At 39.4% G+C, this 20,740-nt stretch overlaps 1 protein-coding gene across 1 annotated transcript; it reads right to left on the reverse strand.

The window, feature by feature from the left end:
- Positions 1–988: 988 nt before the first annotated feature.
- LOC110897395 (uracil-DNA glycosylase, mitochondrial) lies at positions 989–7,850 on the reverse strand. The gene is made up of 7 exons (XM_022144146.2): positions 7,373–7,850; positions 5,081–5,301; positions 4,793–4,951; positions 4,670–4,700; positions 3,776–3,911; positions 2,917–3,000; positions 989–1,226 (listed from the first exon to the last, which is right to left on the reverse strand). Exons 1-7 carry the CDS (start codon positions 7,833–7,835, stop codon positions 1,160–1,162), a joined length of 1,161 nt encoding a protein of 386 aa, XP_021999838.1. The 5' UTR covers positions 7,836–7,850; the 3' UTR covers positions 989–1,159.
- Between the last annotated feature and the right edge of the window lie 12,890 nt (positions 7,851–20,740).

The raw sequence follows: 20,740 nt of genomic DNA on the forward strand, positions 1-20,740 counted from the left end.
TTTGTCTTTTTGTTTATTATTATTAAATATGCATTGTGTATAATGTAAAAAAATTAAATTAAATGCACCAACATAAATTTTAAAGATAAATATTAGAATTATGTATTGGGTATAGCCAGGTATAATCGGTTCCGGTTCCGGTTCTGGTTTTTGTCCGGTTTCGGGTATTAATCTGGTATGATCGGTTCCGGTTCCAGGTATTGAGATCAAAATGCATACCCTATCTATACCCTACAGGTATGGTCAATTTTGAGTATAGAATATCCAGGCATTCAAAATATTGGTTTCGGGTTTTCTTAACGGGCCCGACTTTTTTGTGCACCTCTATTTGACATCTATTATATTTATATATTACTAAAAAGCGAGTTATTATAACCTCTAGCATCTATCCATTCGGTAATATTTGGTCTAAAACGTGTATTGTGTTATGCATGCACCCTATAGGCTACACAAGTTAACACAATGTCATGCCAATTGTGTAAAGGGTGTAAGCCTAACTAATTCGAGTCACTCATGAATTTACACATGATCAGCTCGCTAGAAATGAAACAAACTTAAAAGAGATCGAACTCTAGGTAAAGTGCACATTTAATAAACGAGCTCAAGCTACTTCATATGCTATGTTTGAATTGTCTTGCAAGCCTATTATTGTACATATATAATAACTTTTATTTAATATAATAAATATATAGTTACAAAAAAAAATACTACTATAGTACTATATGTATACGAAATAACAATGTGTATATAAAAGTAAACAAAAATTGATTAAAAAAAAAATAATAAATGAGCTAAGCAGAGCTCGAGCCTTAAATATAAAAACTGAGCTCAAACTTGGCTCGACTTGTTTACACCTCTAAAAGTAACCAATGTGACTAATATTGATGCTCACAAACTATCTTATTCAGTGGGTATTATATAAGATATCTACACCTATATATGACTGCTAATGAAAAAACTAGAAATATTTATGAAAATATATGGAACATGAGCAGATAAGAAGATTTAAATTTAACCACACCACAAAAGAACACTTTGATTAATGAGACCAAAATCACAAAATTTTCTTTTAAAGACTGCTATCATGTGCTAACACACGAGTCGAACCTATTAAATTCGTCACGTTAAACCTACCCTGTGACAATGATTAACGTTCGAATCAGAGTTGCCAGTCAATAGGAGTCGTCTTTGCTTCCTCCAAAATCCGATTGGTTCGAGAAAAATGCCTGCAAATCAATATTTCAACCGCTTACTAGTATTTTTACTTAGCAGTAACAATGTAACATCATACAAGTATGATTACATGCATCATCTAACGGAGATCAATAGCCATACTTCCGTTTATAGTTCCAAAATTCAAAAATTGACGCGATTCACAAACAACTTTCTATTTAGGAATAATTTCATATATCCCCTCATCATCATACTCGGTATATCTCACCAATAGCAAAGCTAAGGTAGGGTCTGAGGAGGGTGAGATGTAGACAGCCTTACCTCTACCCTGTAGGAATAGAGAGGCTGCTTCCAATGAGACCCCCGACTCGATTGTAGTTTTGCATCAAGCCTTGAACATAAGGCACATAACACTCAGCAAATGAGACAAACGCCGATTAGTGCATTTTGGGCTATCAACGCCACGACATGATGCATGATTAATCATCTCCCTCTTTTAACGTTATTTTCACGAAATTAGTAAAATAACGTTAAAATTGGTGCACTTTCACTTTTGCCCCCCAAGCGCCCACACATATATACATTATATGAGCATATCCCCTCAAAACTTGGTATATCATCAACCATGTTTACCCATCAAAAATCATAATATCACATACACTCATTTTCAAACTTACGACATTTATACCCTCCCTTTTAAACTTGCATCATGATATGAAAGTTGTAAGGAGAAAAAAAGGGTATAACGGTCATATTATAAATTGTTATTAATGAAATGGGTAATTGCATATATCCCCTCAAAACTTGGTATAGTTTCATATTTACCCAACAAAAATCATAATATCAAATACACTCATTTTCAAACTTATGACATTTACCCAACAAAAATCATAATATCAAATATACTCATTTTCAAACTTGCATTATAAATTGACAGTTGCAAGGAGAAAGAGAAGGGTATGACGGTCATATTAGTAAGGAATATTGGATTTTAATAATCCCAACTATTCGTCGTTGGCCACCAACAGTTCCAACTTAAAATATAACCACTGACAGTCCCAACTTTTCATCCCAAACCTCTTTGTAACTTTATTATAGGCCCTTAGGAACCTTTTTCTAGTAAAAGTCCCAGTTATTGAAGTCGCCGACAAACTCCCTTTTTGCCGAAAAACTTCTTTTTGGCCGGAAAACTCAACTTTTTGGCCGGAAAACAACTCAAACCTCGTTGTAACCTTAGCTCGGACCTTTAGAAACCTTTTTCTGGCCAAAAACGGTTTTCCGAAGACCGGAAACTAACGACGTTAGGGTTCTGTTAGTCAGGGTCCATTGGTGGCCAATATGTCACTAGTTGGGAGTGCCAATGGTTATTTTTGAAGTTAGGACTCTTGGCGGCCAATGGCAAATAGTTGGGATTATTAAAATCCAATATTCCAATTAGAAATTGTATTCTATGAAACGGGTACAAAATTTTAAGTGTTCTGAATGTATATTTTTGTAATAACCTTTTTAGCAGGGTAAGTATGATATTAAGTTTTCATGGGTATATATGCAATCACCTTGTTCTAGATGTTAATGTAACATTTTAATCATACTTCACCAAAGTAAACAAGTTATTGCATTAGATAGTAGAAACTAGAAAGAAATACGACGATAAATGCATCAAGTTACATATTTAGGTAAAAAAATTAGGGTAATTATGTTGGAGTAAATAGTTTTCTAAAAATTGGCGATAGAAAACAAAACCTGCAGCCAAAGAAGCCCCTATGAGCAGATAAACCAGAAGGGTGTGCAGCCTTAAGAATATGGTGCTTGTTTTCATCAATTAACCTGTAAAATATTTCCACAGTTACAAAGAGAAGGTTATGTGAGTCAAAAATATGTATACGAGGATATTTGACATTATGACTTTTTGTAGTGTTGTATAGGGCTGTAAACGAACCGAACGTTCAGCGAACTGTTCGTGAACAACTGAATTTCCTTAACGAACGAACGCGAACATAAACTTATGTTCGGTATGCGTTCGTGAACAGTTCACGAACATGTTAATTTTCTTAACGAACGAACACGAACATGGCCTTGTTCGTGTTCGTTCGGTTCGTTTACAGCCCTAGTGTTGAAAGAATTGCTAGACGCTAGTCGGCCGGAGGGGTACGGACTAGCGATTAATCGAAATAAATCAGATCGGGATTTATATATGTAATCTTCAGTTTTATATATACGCACACATTTTTATGTGTAAATTTTTTAGCAAGACAAGTTTTAACCCCTCACCAGCTCATTTTTTTAAATTAGACAAGATTAATCACCGAAATATACAAGGTTTGACCCGAAAATGACCAAATTTGTCCGGAACCACCAATTTTTGGCCGATTAGGACTGCCTAGGGCCGCCGTTGATGTCTAGCGATTAATTGGCCGATTAGAGGAAAATTACTTGGTGAACCTCCGACTAGCGATTAATCGACGACTAATCGGGATTTTTACAACCATGACTTTTTGTTAGGCGAATATGATACTACATAAGTTTTGATTTGGATATATGAAATTATCCCATAAAGAAAATAATAACTACCTTAACCTAAAATAACAAATACCATAAGTACCTAGATTTTGCTTGTGCATAGTTTCCCCAAAGAAGGAAAACAATCCCCGTTTTCTTTGCAGAAATCGTCTCTATTACAGAATCGGTGAATTGTTCCCATCCTTTCTTCGCATGAGAATTTGCTTGATGCTTCCGAACTAAAAACAATAACAAAAAAATAAAAACTAAAGTACAACAATCACCCTCTTAACCTATGCAGTTAATGCGGTAAAATATCGGATATCGGTCAAGGACCGATATTTGAAATATAGGTTATCTCGGTGAGATATCGGTGGGATATCGGTAATTTTAATATAATGCAGAATTTATATATATAGCAATTTAACACGAATAATTCAGTGATATATCAGTTATATCGGTCAAATATCAGTGATATATCGGTGATATCAGTCAAATATCGATGATATATCGGTTATATCTGTCAAATATCGGTCAATAACGCCGATAATATCGGTACCGATATTTGACACCGATATTTTACTAAAGGACCGATATATCACCGATATTAAATGCATAGCTCTTAACATACAAAATACCCTTAACATGAGAAGTGAAGGAGGGATTTTTTTTTTTTTTTGAATTTTTTTCCTATGTTATTAAGCACGTATTTTAGTCCCAAAATAAAAAAAAAATCGTGATTTTACACTAGTAGAGTAATTATGTAATTTTTGTAGAGTAATTAATTACTCTACAAAATTGTAATATCACGATTTTTTTTATATTTTGCAATTAAACATCATTCTTAACTAGTAGGGAAAAGAAATTAAAAAAAAAAAAAAAAACTTCCTTCACTTCTTACGTTAACTTCTTACGTTAAGGGCATTTTGTATGTTACCAGATCAATTCAGGTTTATACACTTCATATTCAATTAATTTCCTAAGTAAAGTATCTTACCGGTAAGAACAGCATTGAGCAACAAAACGCCCTGCACATAATAGTAGTAATGTCAGTTAATACACGGCTTTCAGATTTCAAACTTCTAACGCCTAAAACGAACAATAAAAATGAACACTTCACCTGTACGGCCCATCGTTCCAAATTCCCATGCAACGGAATTGAACATCCTAAATCCTGTTGAAGCTCTTTATATATGTTTAGCAAACTTGAAGGTAGTTTTATTCCTTGTGGAACAGAGAACGAAAGGCCCATAGCTTGACCCGGTCCATGATACGGATCCTAATACAGCAGTGTTAGTATTCATACATGATGATGATGATACATGTTCATATGTATCATTAAAAATCCCAATAAAAATTAAAAAGTACTCATTTTAGTTTTAAACGAACTCAAGATTGAAGTAGACACCTGACCGATGATGACAGCTTTGACCTGGTCAAATGGGGTCGAATTCAAAGCGTTAAAGATTAAATGTTGTGGAGGGTAAATTGGTATAGAGCTTTGTATTTCACTCTCAACAAATTCACTCAGTTTATTGGCATAAGGTTTCTGAAACTCTCCAGGAATGGCTTCCAACCATGTTTCTTCGACTAACAGTTCTTCAAGTTTCAACGTCCCTAACCCGTTACCTAAACACATACAAACAATTTATCAATGACATAATAAATTATCAAGATTTGTGTAAAACAAAGTGATCACATCACCAACACAGAGTGTTTCGACTCTTTTCCATAGCGTTTTGTGACTGATTATCTGATTATTGTCATCTTAAGCTGCAGATACTGAGTTTATAGGGTCTGGGCATATAATGAAACCAGTTCTGATTATTTATGGGTGCTGCTATAGATACACCGGTGATGCTACACAGACACCAGTTGATGTCATCGTATGGGCCATATGTTAAGATACATAGCCGAGGCCGGACCCTCTCTATGGGTCGGACCAAATTATAAGGGACACATATCCCAAAGCTCCGTCCCCCAATCACCAACAGACGGACCACCAATAGGTGCCTCCAGCCGGATGACGTCATCACAGTTGACTAATATAAATACCCCCATCAAGTACAACCCAAGTACGATTTTCTGAACCTTCGTCTTACTTTCTCTCCCTACTTTCTCTCTCTATCAAATACTTATCTTCACGCCGGAGGGTGGTCGTAGAGGGGCCCTCCCATATCTGCGGCGAGCCTAACGGTTTGTTCATCTTGCAGGTTCAGATTCTCGAGCATTAACAAGATCTAACTAAGATTACAGTCTTCGGTCTTAATCTTTGGATCTTCAATATGAAAAGGCGAAAATGGTCATACTGTCATTATGACTTTATCTGCGGTAATGTAGGCCACTTCTTTGTCGGCCACATCATACGGGCTGTATGATCGGGTGAAACCAAGTCACACTACTCGCATAAAAACATTATGGCCCATATGTCCGTAACAGGGGTGTGCACGGCTCGGTTCGGTTATTAGCATTAACCGTAACCGTCACCGAAGTCATCGGTTAAACGGTTCGGTTAATTTGTTGGTTTTCGGTTCGGTTAATAACCAAATCAAACAAGGGCTAAAATTTTGGCTTAGAAATACATGTAATGGATGTATATGTATACAGTATATATACACGAAATAGATGTATAAATACATGAAATGGATGTATATAATCATGAAATGAAAGTATAAATAAATGAAATGGAGGTATAAATACATGAAATGAAAGTATAAAACATGAAATGAAGGTACAAAAACTAGAAATATATGAAAGAGTATATTGCCATTTTAGTCCCTGAGGTTTGACCAAAATTGCCACTTTAGTCCAAATAGTTTTGTTTTTTGCCATTTTAGTCCCTAACTTTTGTCATTTTTATCCAACCCACTAACTCCATTCAAAAAATTTAGTTAACTTAGGTGAATTTTGGTCAAACCACATTTTTCTTTCTTTTTTTGCAGGTGCGATGGTGTGGGGATGGTGTTGCGCCGGTTTACAGTGAAGATGATGCCAGTGGTTGTTGGTTTTACGATGATGGCGGTGGTGTTGGTTGATGACGTGGGTGGCGGAAAAGTGGACGGTGGTGGTGGAAATGGTGGGTGGTGATGGTGGTGGGGTGGGTGGTAACGATGTAGGCAGGTGGTGGCGATGATAGAAGGTTGTGATGGGGTGGGTGGCGGGTGGTGGTGGTGGTCGATGAAAATGGCAAAAAATGACGAAAGTCAGGGACTAAAATGGCAGAAAACAAAACTATTTGGACTAAAATGGCAGAAAACAAAACTATTTGGACTAAAATGGCAAAAAAAACTATTTGAACTAAAGTGGCAATTTTGGTTAAACCTCATAAACTAAAATGACAATTTACTCTATATGAAAATATAAATGGTTCAGTTCGGTTAGTTTCAGTTAACTAACTGATGGTGCAAAAAATAACCGATAACCAACTTTCGGTTACTTCGGTTTCGGTTTATTTCGGTCCGGTTTCTTCGGTTTTCGTTTCGGTTATTGCTCGCCATTTTCACCATGTCGGTTGCTTAGCTTCCACTTTATTTAGGGATCACATAATCAGAAGCATAACCAATAAAATCACCCACTCACTTCCATTACCCAATTCCCAAAAAACCCCAAAATTACAAGAACCCCTCTTTAATTCCATACAAAATACTATCAGTTAACTAAAAAATTATAAAAACTCACGAACGATAATAAACAAACAAACCTGGAGTTGACTTCTGGACTCTTTCCGCACATACTCTGAGATTACGTTTAGCCTTAGCTAGCGACTGATTTAACTGAACCCTAAGTTTCTGTTCCGCCGTGAGACTCGAAACTTTGGCCGGTCCATCATCATCATCGATCGATTCCGGTGGGGTAGATGCAGCAGCGGCGACGGTGGTTGTGGGTTTTTGGAGAACCGAAACGGAGCTTCTTTTGAAAGAAGGTTCGAAGGACGACGGTGCTGCTGACGCTACGACTTTAGAGCGCTTAGATGGCGGGAAAAAGTCAGTGATGGGTTTAGAGGAAGACATTTTGTATGTGGGGTTTAAGGTGGAACTAGTTCCTAATAATACAGACTGTTGGTGTTGGTGTTGGTGTTGGTGGAGTAATATTGTGGCGGGAAATCTAGCAAGGAGATTGAAAGGGGCGGGGTGCGGATTGAATCTTTTGATGAAAGGACTCATACATGATACAACAAATGGGTTTCTTGGTTTAGGGAATACTTGTAAAATTAATACAAAAACTTATATGTATATGGAGTCCGGATATCCGAACCCCTAGCCCAGCTGGTCCCATGTGGTGGGGTTGGGCCGGTTCCTCCTTGGAGGTCACCGGTTTGATCCACGGCTGCGGCGTTATGGGGGGAGGACGTCCCAATGATGGATCGTTCCTACCGAGGCATGGTGCGATCCGGAGGGCAACCCGGTTTTACCCAGCTGTTACCCCAGCGAGTCTCTCGTGTGGGGGCAGTATGGTTTCCGGGCGAAGGTCAGTCAGAGCGGCAGCCGGGGCCCGATCGAACGTCGCGTCTGCGAATGCTGGGCTGACGGGTAACCGTCCTTGACCGGAACCCGGTGACCAATGGTCCATGTACATATTGAAAGTCACCCTTCAAAAAAAATATGGAGTCCGGATATAATTTAAACTTTTTTTTTTTAGAAAAGCTAGGAAATAATCTTGATCATTAATTGATTAATCAAGGACTTTGATTAAATGGGTATATTTGATAAAAAAAAGGAGGCGCTGAAGTTTGTGTAGGGTATTCTAGTCAATCCAAAGCAATAATTTCTCTCTACTTCAAATCCCCCCTCCCCCCGTTTTTTAAACGTCAATAACTCTTTCATATGATATTATTTTTTATAAAAATTCCACAAAAAAACGAGCGTTTTTTTATCTTTAAAACGAGTATACTATTGCTATATTTTTGAAAAAAATTCGAAAATCCAGATGCGTAAAACGCGATGGACAAAAAGCATAAAAATGATTTTTTTTTCTAAAACGCAATTGAAATAAAAAACACAAACAAATGCCTTGTTTCTAAAATGCAATAGACAAAAAAACACAAAAGAAATGTGTTATTTTTAAAACGCAATGGTTGAAAAAAAAACAAACAAGTGTCTTTTTTGTAAAACGCAATAGCCTAAAAATACAAAGAAAAGTCGTATTTTTAAAACGCAACGGCCAGAAAACACAAAGAAATGTCTTTTACCTAAAACATAATTGACAAAAAAACACATAAAATGTGTTTTACCTAAAACGCATTGGACTAAAAACACAATAAAATGTGTCGTTTCTAAAACGCAATGGCTAAAAAACACAAATAAATGTCTTTTACCTAAAACGCAATTGACTAAAAACACATAAAATATATTTTACCTAAAACGCAATGGACAAAAAACACAATAAAATGTGTTGTTTCTAAAACGTAATGACTGAAAAACACAACTAAAAGTTTTTTTGGTAAAACGCAATGACCTAAAAACACAAAGAAATGTCTTATTTCTAAAACGCAATGGCCAGAAAACACAAACAAATGTCTTTTTTTTTCTAAAACGCAATGGCCAGAAAACACAAAGAAATGTCTTTTTTTCTAAAACGCTGTCACACCCCCAATTTACCACCTAGGGAGTGTCCCTGTTAAGCGTGTGACAACAAGCTAGGAGCCACCAATTACATTGAATCACAAGTTCAAAACAAAGATTCATAAATTATTAGTAATAAAATTCAAGCACAAATTCTTCGAAACCATTAAGTTCAGCGGAAGCATCAACGTATCCCAAAGTATATGTTTCACACAACCAAAGTAAATAAATGTTTGTTAATAACTCATCAATGCAACCATGACCACTCGCACCCTCCAGCCAGCAAGTTCCTGCGTTCCAAGTACCTAAGGACCTGCGAGCATGTAACACGTGTATCAGACAAAGCTGGCGAGTTCACAGTTTTAGAAAACGTTTGTTACCCGTTGTATGTAAAACAGTTCAATAACCAATGCAAGTAATATTGTTAATATCTCATTTCCAAACACGGACGACTCCTGAAATACATGACTGCCCTTCCCACGTACTCCTATCTAGTACTGGGCCAGACTGGGTCATTAGTTCACCTCCGTCCTCTACAGGCACGGGGTGAGGGTGCCAAACCTAAGTAGCGCTACTAACTAATACCCGATGAGGGACTTACAAAAGATGATAGGTGAGAATATTAACCAATATACCCGTTTTTACCCAAAGACTTATCCCCCCCATGGGATACCCCCTGACTGTCCCCAACCACTGGGACACATGCTCGAATGTAGTGAACTCACCTTAGTGTGCTCGGCAGTATATTTTTCTCGTTTTACTAATCAAGTCGACCACGCCCTATATTAAATTCCGTTTAACATTAGGCTCGTTATCCAAGTATGATCATATTCACAATTATATAGCACATAGCACATGAGTCAACCTAGCACATGAGTCATTAAACATATCACACAATTCATATTTTACAAGTAGCACCAAGACAGTTCCATACCATTTGTCACAACCTACTAAACTATACATGCATCATATATTAATTTATATCAATTTGCTTGCCTAAAACATGTTCTAGTAACAATATAGGTACACTATGTGCTATTCGGTCAAACTAACCTTGACCATGCAGTCCCTAGTATTTGTGATTACATTATCAATACATAACAAAGTTTGCATGCGAGTATGTATACACACGTCCAGTTTGGGCTCTGACCCTATATGAAAGTCATAATATAGTCATGCGGCCCAGCCCAGTGAGCGGCTCAACATTTCATAACCATCCTCCCCTCCCTTGGCTGCGGCCTAAATGTTACAGGGGTGTGGGCCGATTAGTTGGGTCTGCCCCGGTTTCCCAAATAGAATCCGATCCTATATATGTTAATCGCTACAACCCCCCCCCCATGTGATCATCCTTCCCTATTGCAATCCCAATTCATCCACCCAACCATTATTATATTGAGATTATTCATAATATAATATGATGGATTACATATGCATAACTAACTTATTCTGACAATCCACATGGATTTCATATGCATACCCAATAATCGGTCCAATCCCCTTATTGCAACCCAATTATTATTTTTATTATTTGTTTCATTCCATTCATTTTGATTACCCAATCCTACTGTGCGGTCATGTGGTCCAATGCTAGCAAGGGGTGCCGCCCACTAGAACCAACCACCAATCTCCAACACTTCATTCCCCATAAACTTATATATTCAACATGTGATGTTTACACTTTACAGTTCATGTCGGCAATTATATATATTTAGTCAACATTTCATTGGACCCCAATAATCATGACAACAACTCATCATCAACATTACCCACATATATTTCATATAGCAATACTACACCTTCTGTATAAACACTTAATACGCATACTATGAAATCGGACATAATCACATTACATAAGGCTATCACACAGTTTCCTAAATTGCACCACTATATATCATCCGGCCGCATAACAATATCATCGGAAACTATACCATCGAGTAACTCACATCCAAACGATTATACACACAGCAGCTAATGATCAATCGAACAAGCGACAAGTGATTTCACCTACCCGTGAATTCCTCTAGCATGCCAGTTCTAACATATATATTTGTTCGGTTACGTGTTATTCAATGCGTAATAATTATATTAGAACATGAATGAACGATCAGTACATATGATCATAACCAGGTCACGAACCGGTGCACATACAATCGCAACTAACAAAAGATAAGGCACGTACAATCACGAACGAATAAGAGTATGATTCACTAACCGAGAGGCGAAGGACAATCGAGTACAGTAAGTCGCGAAAGGGGCGATGCTTGGAGGATGTCCGCTGCCGTCACTTTTACAAGGGGGAGGTGTTTAGGGTTTGTAAAGTGATATTGTGAGTTGTGGGAATAGAGGAAAACTCTACGTGATTTATAGTACAAGTGGGCCAGTGACTAACATGCAACACCTAAACTATAAAATACAAACATAGTGGGCCGATGACTAGCATGCTACATTAAATCATGAATTACAAGACATAGTGGGCCGAAGTGTTTAAATGTTCAGTGGGCGACCCATTTGATGTGCAGTCCCAGTGTCGAAACATTTCTAGATAAGTTATCGAATAACAAGATTATACGAGCAAAATGTATTAATCATAATCAGGAAAGGATAACAAGAAGTAAGGGTCGAAAGATGAAACGCTACCTTGAGAGTTCGGGTTGTCACAAACGCAATGGTCAGAAAACAAAAAAAAAAGTGTTTTACCTAAAACGCAATGGACTAAAAACACATAAAAATATGTTTTACCTAAAACGCAATGGACTAAAAACACAATAAAATGTGTTGTTTTTAAAACCCAATAGACTGAAAATACAAGAAAAACAATGTTTTTTCATTACTTTATAAAACGAAATGACTCAATTCAAAAACCCAGATCGTAAAAATGCAATTCAAAAATTTCTTACATAGATCGAAGCCGATTTCTTCAGATTTCTTCAACGATTGACGAAATTTGAATGCTAGAAACACTTGTCAGCGATCGAATCAAACGAATCGAGTGATTCGCTTCAAAATCACGGGAAAACACGAGATATTGTATGAAATTAAACTGGGTTTCCTCAAAAAAAAAAAAAGTTGAAGAATGAGTTCAGGACCTGTGAGTTGACTGTCACCTACTTCCGCCCAACAGAGAGGAGAACGACATTTCCGCCCATACAATGCTTCGAACGGAGCTGCCTGAATACTTGTGTGGTAGCTGTTGTTGTAGGAGAACTCTATTAACGGCAAGTGTCTTTCCCATCCCTTCCCAAAATCGATCACACATGCCCGCAGCATGTCTTCAAGTGTCTGAATAGTGCGCTCACTCTGACCATCCGTCTGTGGGTGGTAAGCGGTGCTCATATCAAGTTTCGAACCGAACAATTTGTGCATAGACTGCCATAATTCAGAAGTAAAGCGCGGATCTCGATCTGAGATGATAGAAGTTGGCACTCCGTGCCGAGCAACTACCTCCTTAAGATATACTGCTGCAAGCTGCGAAAACTTATCTGTTTCCTTGATTGCTAGAAAATGTGCCGATTTCGTGAGTCGATCAACAATCACCCATATAGTGTCGTTTCCAGCCTGAGTTCTTGGTAATCCAGTAACGAAATCCATAGCGATCTGTTCCCACTTCCACTTAGGTATTTCTGGCTGCTGTAGTAGACCCGAAGGCTTCTGGTGTTCCGCTTTAACTCTAGCACAAGTTAAGCATTTACTCACGTACGTGGCGATGAGGGCTTTCATATTCGGCCACCAATACATAACCTTAAGATCGTGATACATCTTGTCCGACCCCGGGTGAATAGAATATCGTGACTTGTGTGCTTCATCCATTACAAGTTCTCTAAGATCACCAAACAGAGGAACCCATACTCTTCCCATGATGTAGTAGATGCCGTCAGATCTCTGTTCAAACTGTTTTTCCATACCGCGCAAACCCTCAGTTTTAATGTTCTCTTCCTTCAATGCCTCGGTCTGGGCCGTACGAATCCTATCAGGAAGGCTGGAATGGATAGTGAGCTGTAATGCGCGAACGCGTTTAGGTTTCGTTTCTTTGCGGCTAAGTGCATCCGCCACAACGTTAGCTTTACCTGGGTGATATTTGATGGCACACTCGTAATCATTGAACAATTCCACCCAACGACGCTGTCGCATATTCAATTCTCTTTGGTCGAAGATATGCTGAAGGCTCTTGTGATCAGTATAGATGGTGCATTTCGTGCCGTAGAGATAATGCCTCCAAATCTTCAGTGCAAAAACCACTGCTCCTAACTCCAAGTCATGTGTCGTGTAGTTCCTCTCGTGAACCTTCAACTGTCGAGAAGCGTAAGCTATCACTTTCTCGCGTTGCATCAACACGCAACCGAGACCCTGAATCGAAGCATCACAATAAACTACAAAATCCTCAGTGCCATCCGGTAGAGATAAGATTGGTGCGCTGCATAACCTTTGTTTCAAAAGCTGGAAAGCATCCTCCTGTTTCGTCCCCCAAGAGTAAACTACTTTCTTCTGTGTTAACGAGGTGAGTGGCTGTGCAATCTTTGAGAAGTTCTGAATGAAACGGCGATAATACCCTGCTAGACCGAGAAATTGCCGCACCTCCGAAGGGTTCTTTGGTGCCGCCCAATTTCTAATGGCGTCAACTTTGGCAGGATCCACATGTATGCCTACCTCATTGACTATATGCCCCAGAAAATGTACCTCCCGTATCCAAAAATAACACTTAGAAAACTTTGCGTACAACTGTTCCCTCCTCAGGAGTTCTAGGATAAGGCGTAGGTGCCGCTCGTGATCCTCCTTGTTCTTGGAGTAAATTAGAATGTCGTCAATAAAAACGATAACGAAGTCGTCAAGGTATGGCTTGCACACGCGGTTCATGAGGTCCATGAAAACCGCTGGTGCGTTGGTTAACCCGAATGGCATAACCAAGAACTCATAGTGACCGTATCGCGTCCGAAACGCGGTTTTGGGAACGTCTTCCTCTCTGACTCGCACTTGATGATAACCAGACCTTAAGTCGATCTTAGAGTAAAAGCTCGACCCTTGTAACTGGTCAAACAGGTCGTCAATACGAGGCAAAGGATAACGGTTTTTGATCGTCATCTTGTTGAGCTCGCGATAATCTATACACATTCGTAAGGACCCGTCCTTCTTCTTCACAAATAAGACTGGGGCTCCCCAGGGGGAAGAGCTAGGTCGGATGAAACCCCTATCCAACAGCTCTTGGAGTTGGTTTGACAATTCCTGCAACTCCCCTGGCGCAAGACGGTATGGCGCACGAGCTACCGGGGCTGCCGCTGGGGCGAGGTCGATCTGGAATTCCACCTGACGATGTGGAGGTAAACCAGGGAGTTCCTCAGGAAATACGTCGGGATATTCACGAACAACTGGAAGATCTTCAATCTTCCTTTCATCTGACTGTGAATCAGTGACAAGAGCGAAAATAGCAGGATAGCCCTTACGCAGATACTTCTGAGCCTTCATTGCTGAAATAATACTAACTGGGGTCCCACTGCGATGACCCTGAACTGATAAAGATTCTCCGTTAGGGAGAGGGACACGTACGATCTTCTCCTTACAGAGAATCTCCGCCTGATACTTTGACAACCAATCCATACCGATAATCACGTCGAAGCTTCCAAGGGTAATGGGAAGTAGGTCAATGTCGAATACTTGACCCAGAAGATCGAGTTTACACCCAACTAGGACATGTGAGACTTCGATTGTTTTACCATTTGCTATCTCTACAATGTGTTTCATTACGAGAGGTGTAGGACTTAACCCTAACTGAGAACTGAACTCAAAAGACGCGTAACTCCAATCGGCACCAGAGTCAAATAAAATAGAAGCAAATATACCGTTCACTGAAAACGTACCAGTAACCACGTTGCCGTCGTTCCGCGCTTCCCCAGCTCCTAACACAAACCCGCGCCCACGCGCTACATTACCCCCATTGTTTCCAGCATTGTTATTCCCGTTGTTACCCCTTGTATTCTGCTTCAGCTGAGGGCAGTCTCGCTTGAAGTGCCCCTCAGCCCCACACTGAAAACACCCTTTTTGAGTACCCTGGTTCTGCTGAGTCTGTTGTCTACCCGCCTGCTGCGCTGGCTGCTGCTGAGCTGGAAGTGTGGTCCTACAATCCCTGGCCTTGTGCCCCGGTCGATTACACCGATGACAAACTCGAGTACACTGCCCCTTGTGATGAAAATCACACTTGCTGCACAAGGGTAGCTTCCCCGCATATGATCCCTGCCCTGATCTGTTACTCGAGTTCTGATTTACTGATGCTGTCTGACTGAAACTGCGGGTGCTGCCAGTATCCGTCTTCTTCTGAGGCTGTGCAGAGTTGGACCCCTTGTCCGCATCGTTCCACTTACGTTTGCTATCAACAGCAGATGCAGTGGAAGTAGTGGCAGCTGTGGTAGTGCTAGAAATACGAGGTGGCAATGAGTCGCTCTCCACTTCCTGGTCAACGATCTTATGCGTCAATCTAACAATCTGAGTTAGGTTATTGAGGTTCGCCGCTGTAACTAAACCCTTCACCCGTGGAGGTAACCCCTTAATAAACAACTCAATTCTTCGGGACATGGGTCGGGACAGAGTCGGACACAAATCAGCTAACTCGTACGACCGCTTCACATACGCCTCAATTTCAGACCCCACCATTTTTAGATCGTAGTACTCATTCTCTAACTTCTGTATCTCGTCTCGAGGGCAATATTCCTCTCTCATCAGTTCCTTGAAATCATCCCACGTAGTGGCGTTCGCCGCCTCAATACCTAGCAGTTGGACCTGGGCATTCCACCAGGTCAAGGCACCATCCTGAAGCGTGCCTGCTGCAAACTTTACCCTATCCCCAACTGGGCAGTTACATATCGCAAACACTGACTCCGCCTTTTCGAACCAGCGTATAAGTCCTACAGCCCCTTCAGTGCCACTGAAGGTCTGTGGCTTGCAATCCATGAAAGTTTTAAATGTGCAAACCGGTGGGTGAGGCTGGTTTTGTGGCGCCGGCTGACCTATTAACGAGAGAAAATATACCAACAAGTAAGACTCAAGTTTACGATTTAAAGGAAAGGAATGTCTGGTACATGTCATACCAGCCTGATAAGCTGCCAAGGCTGCAGCCACCTGGGCGTTGAGTAATTCTTGTAGCTCAGCTTGGGTCATATGGATTTCGCCACGCCCACCACCGCGGCCTCCACTACGTCCACCACGACGACCTCCACCACGTCCGTTCATGATTCTACAAGTATGGGAAGAAGGAACGAATTAACAGACTATTTCAAGCGGATGTCAAGTATTGCTATAGTATTCACAGTTTTCGAGGTTCTAATACAACATTGACTAACAACGCGGGATTCCTTTTTCACACTAGTCGAGATTTACTGGGACTCACATGCACCTCACGTTGTTATTATGTGTGCACCCATAATAATAACCTGATTTGCATGCTTATCTCAGTTCCTCCCTACTCATGTTAGAAGGTTTCCCCTAATTCATACAGTACGACCGTCGATATCACAACATAGATCATGTAAACACAAGAAGAGTCCTACTCTTAAAAACACGTAGTATGGACAGGTAGCATAGTAATTCGTATTGTAATGGCATGTGTGCGTTCGAGTGTGATATCAATCATGAGTATGTACTAACTATATTATACAATAGTAAACAAGAGACGAACCTTGCTGCCTGGAGCTGAGTGTCATGGTCCATGTCGTATCAGTATGTCGTATCAGTTCAGTTATAGTCTGGTTTTATAAAACATTTTTAAAACCAATTCACTATAACCAGTGGCTCTGATACCAAACTGTCACACCCCCAATTTACCACCTAGGGAGTGTCCCTGTTAAGCGTGTGACAACAAGCTAGGAGCCACCAATTACATTGAATCACAAGTTCAAAACAAAGATTCATAAATTATTAGTAATAAAATTTAAGCACAAATTCTTCGAAACCATTAAGTTCAGCGGAAGCATCAACGTATCCCAAAGTATATGTTTCACACAACCAAAGTAAATAAATGTTTGTTAATAACTCATCAATGCAACCATGACCACTCGCACCCTCCAGCCAGCAAGTTCCTGCGTTCCAAGTACCTAAGGACCTGCGAGCATGTAACACGTGTATCAGACAAAGCTGGCGAGTTCACAGTTTTAGAAAACGTTTGTTACCCGTTGTATGTAAAACAGTTCAATAACCAATGCAAGTAATATTGTTAATATCTCATTTCCAAACACGGACGGCTCCTGAAATACATGACTGCCCTTCCCACGTACTCCTATCTAGTACTGGGCCAGACTGGGTCATTAGTTCACCTCCGTCCTCTACAGGCACGGGGTGAGGGTGCCAAACCTAAGTAGCGCTACTAACTAATACCCGATGAGGGACTTACAAAAGATGATAGGTGAGAATATTAACCAATATACCCGTTTTTACCCAAAGACTTATCCCCCCCATGGGATACCCCCTGACTGTCCCCAACCACTGGGACACATGCTCGAATGTAGTGAACTCACCTTAGTGTGCTCGGCAGTATATTTTTCTCGTTTTACTAATCAAGTCGACCACGCCCTATATTAAATTCCGTTTAACATTAGGCTCGTTATCCAAGTATGATCATATTCACAATTATATAGCACATAGCACATGAGTCAACCTAGCACATGAGTCATTAAACATATCACACAATTCATATTTTACAAGTAGCACCAAGACAGTTCCATACCATTTGTCACAACCTACTAAACTATACATGCATCATATATTAATTTATATCAATTTGCTTGCCTAAAACATGTTCTAGTAACAATATAGGTACACTATGTGCTATTCGGTCAAACTAACCTTGACCATGCAGTCCCTAGTATTTGTGATTACATTATCAATACATAACAAAGTTTGCATGCGAGTATGTATACACACGTCCAGTTTGGGCTCTGACCCTATATGAAAGTCATAATATAGTCATGCGGCCCAGCCCAGTGAGCGGCTCAATATTTCATAACCATCCTCCCCTCCCTTGGCTGCGGCCTAAATGTTACAGGGGTGTGGGCCGATTAGTTGGGTCTGCCCCGGGTTCCCAAATAGAATCCGATCCTATATATGTTAATCGCTACAACCCCCCCCCCATGTGATCATCCTTCCCTATTGCAATCCCAATTCATCCACCCAACCATTATTATATTGAGATTATTCATAATATAATATGATGGATTACATATGCATAACTAACTTATTCTGACAATCCACATGGATTTCATATGCATACCCAATAATCGGTCCAATCCCCTTATTGCAACCCAATTATTATTTTTATTATTTGTTTCATTCCATTCATTTTGATTACCCAATCCTACTGTGCGGTCATGTGGTCCAATGCTAGCAAGGGGTGCCGCCCACTAGAACCAACCACCAATCTCCAACACTTCATTCCCCATAAACTTATATATTCAACATGTGATGTTTACACTTTACAGTTCATGTCGGCAATTATATATATTTAGTCAACATTTCATTGGACCCCAATAATCATGACAACAACTCATCATCAACATTACCCACATATATTTCATATAGCAATACTACACCTTCTGTATAAACACTTAATACGCATACTATGAAATCGGACATAATCACATTACATAAGGCTATCACACAGTTTCCTAAATTGCACCACTATATATCATCCGGCCGCATAACAATATCATCGGAAACTATACATCGAGTAACTCACATCCAAACGATTATACACACAGCAGCTAATGATCAATCGAACAAGCGACAAGTGATTTCACCTACCCGTGAATTCCTCTAGCATGCCAGTTCTAACATATATATTTGTTCGGTTACGTGTTATTCAATGCGTAATAATTATATTAGAACATGAATGAACGATCAGTACATATGATCATAACCAGGTCACGAACCGGTGCACATACAATCGCAACTAACAAAAGATAAGGCACGTACAATCACGAACGAATAAGAGTATGATTCACTAACCGAGAGGCGAAGGACAATCGAGTACAGTAAGTCGCGAAAGGGGCGATGCTTGGAGGATGTCCGCTGCCGTCACTTTTACAAGGGGGAGGTGTTTAGGGTTTGTAAAGTGATATTGTGAGTTGTGGGAATAGAGGAAAACTCTACGTGATTTATAGTACAAGTGGGCCAGTGACTAACATGCAACACCTAAACTATAAAATACAAACATAGTGGGCCGATGACTAGCATGCTACATTAAATCATGAATTACAAGACATAGTGGGCCGAAGTGTTTAAATGTTCAGTGGGCGACCCATTTGATGTGCAGTCCCAGTGTCGAAACATTTCTAGATAAGTTATCGAATAACAAGATTATACGAGCAAAATGTATTAATCATAATCAGGAAAGGATAACAAGAAGTAAGGGTCGAAAGATGAAACGCTACCTTGAGAGTTCGGGTTGTCACAAACGCAATGGTCAGAAAACAAAAAAAAAAGTGTTTTACCTAAAACGCAATGGACTAAAAACACATAAAAATATGTTTTACCTAAAACGCAATGGACTAAAAACACAATAAAATGTGTTGTTTTTAAAACCCAATAGACTGAAAATACAAGAAAAACAATGTTTTTTCATTACTTTATAAAACGAAATGACTCAATTCAAAAACCCAGATCGTAAAAATGCAATTCAAAAATTTCTTACATAGATCGAAGCCGATTTCTTCAGATTTCTTCAACGATTGACGAAATTTGAATGCTAGAAACACTTGTCAGCGATCGAATCAAACGAATCGAGTGATTCGCTTCAAAATCACGGGAAAACACGAGATATTGTATGAAATTAAACTGGGTTTCCTCAAAAAAAAAAAAAGTTGAAGAACACGTTGATTGAGTGTTTGAATCATTGACTGGTGACGAAAATCGCAATATAATGTAGTGATTATTGAGATAGAAAATGAAGAAAAGGCTGAAGATGGTGGGTTTTGAAAATGGTGGGTTTTGAAGTTACTGGGAAAAAAGAAGGAAGAAGATTAGATAAAATTGACTAAAATACATTTCCCTTTATTTTAAAATTTTGCCACATGTCATAATCATATTGCTTCCTATCCTTCCTAGCCAAATTAAACTTCCTATTTGATCCTCTCCTTATGTATATGTACTTATTAAAAGAGTAAATTACGATTTTGGCCCCTGTGTTTGTTCCACTTTAACCCTATTAGCTCAAAAAAGAACCCTTTAACATTTGAGACCCCAACGTAATGTTTTCTAACCCTTTTAGCCCATATCACTAACCTCATGTCACACCCCAACCGATGGCGGAAACATATGAGTGAAACGAAAACGAGATTGCTCGAGACTTCATAACACTAAATTGCGACAATTATTTAAATAATGAATTTCATTTCATTGCTAAAGAGTCAATTACATCGATTGAAATCAAATACAACAACTTAAAACAAAAGAATTACATTACATTAAGTATACAAAATTAAAAATGTGTTTCTAGGCATTCTACTAAGTTCCATGCATCATCAACGTCATCG

This window comes from Helianthus annuus, chromosome 13 (assembly GCF_002127325.2).
Source record: "Helianthus annuus cultivar XRQ/B chromosome 13, HanXRQr2.0-SUNRISE, whole genome shotgun sequence".
NCBI classification, from domain to species: Eukaryota; Viridiplantae; Streptophyta; class Magnoliopsida; order Asterales; family Asteraceae; genus Helianthus; species Helianthus annuus.

Bases quoted from the DNA above. Each gene is read 5' to 3' on its own strand.
- LOC110897395 (XM_022144146.2), bottom strand. From the start codon at position 7,835: ATGAGTCCTTTCATCAAAAGATTCAATCCGCACCCCGCCCCTTTCAAT. The intron at 5,302-7,372 runs GTTTGTTTGTTT...GTATGTGTTTAG, and splicing joins AGTCCAGAAGTCAACTCCAG to GTAACGGGTTAGGGACGTTG. The intron at 3,912-4,669 runs GTAAGATACTTT...TATTGTTTTTAG, and splicing joins GCTCAATGCTGTTCTTACCG to TTCGGAAGCATCAAGCAAAT.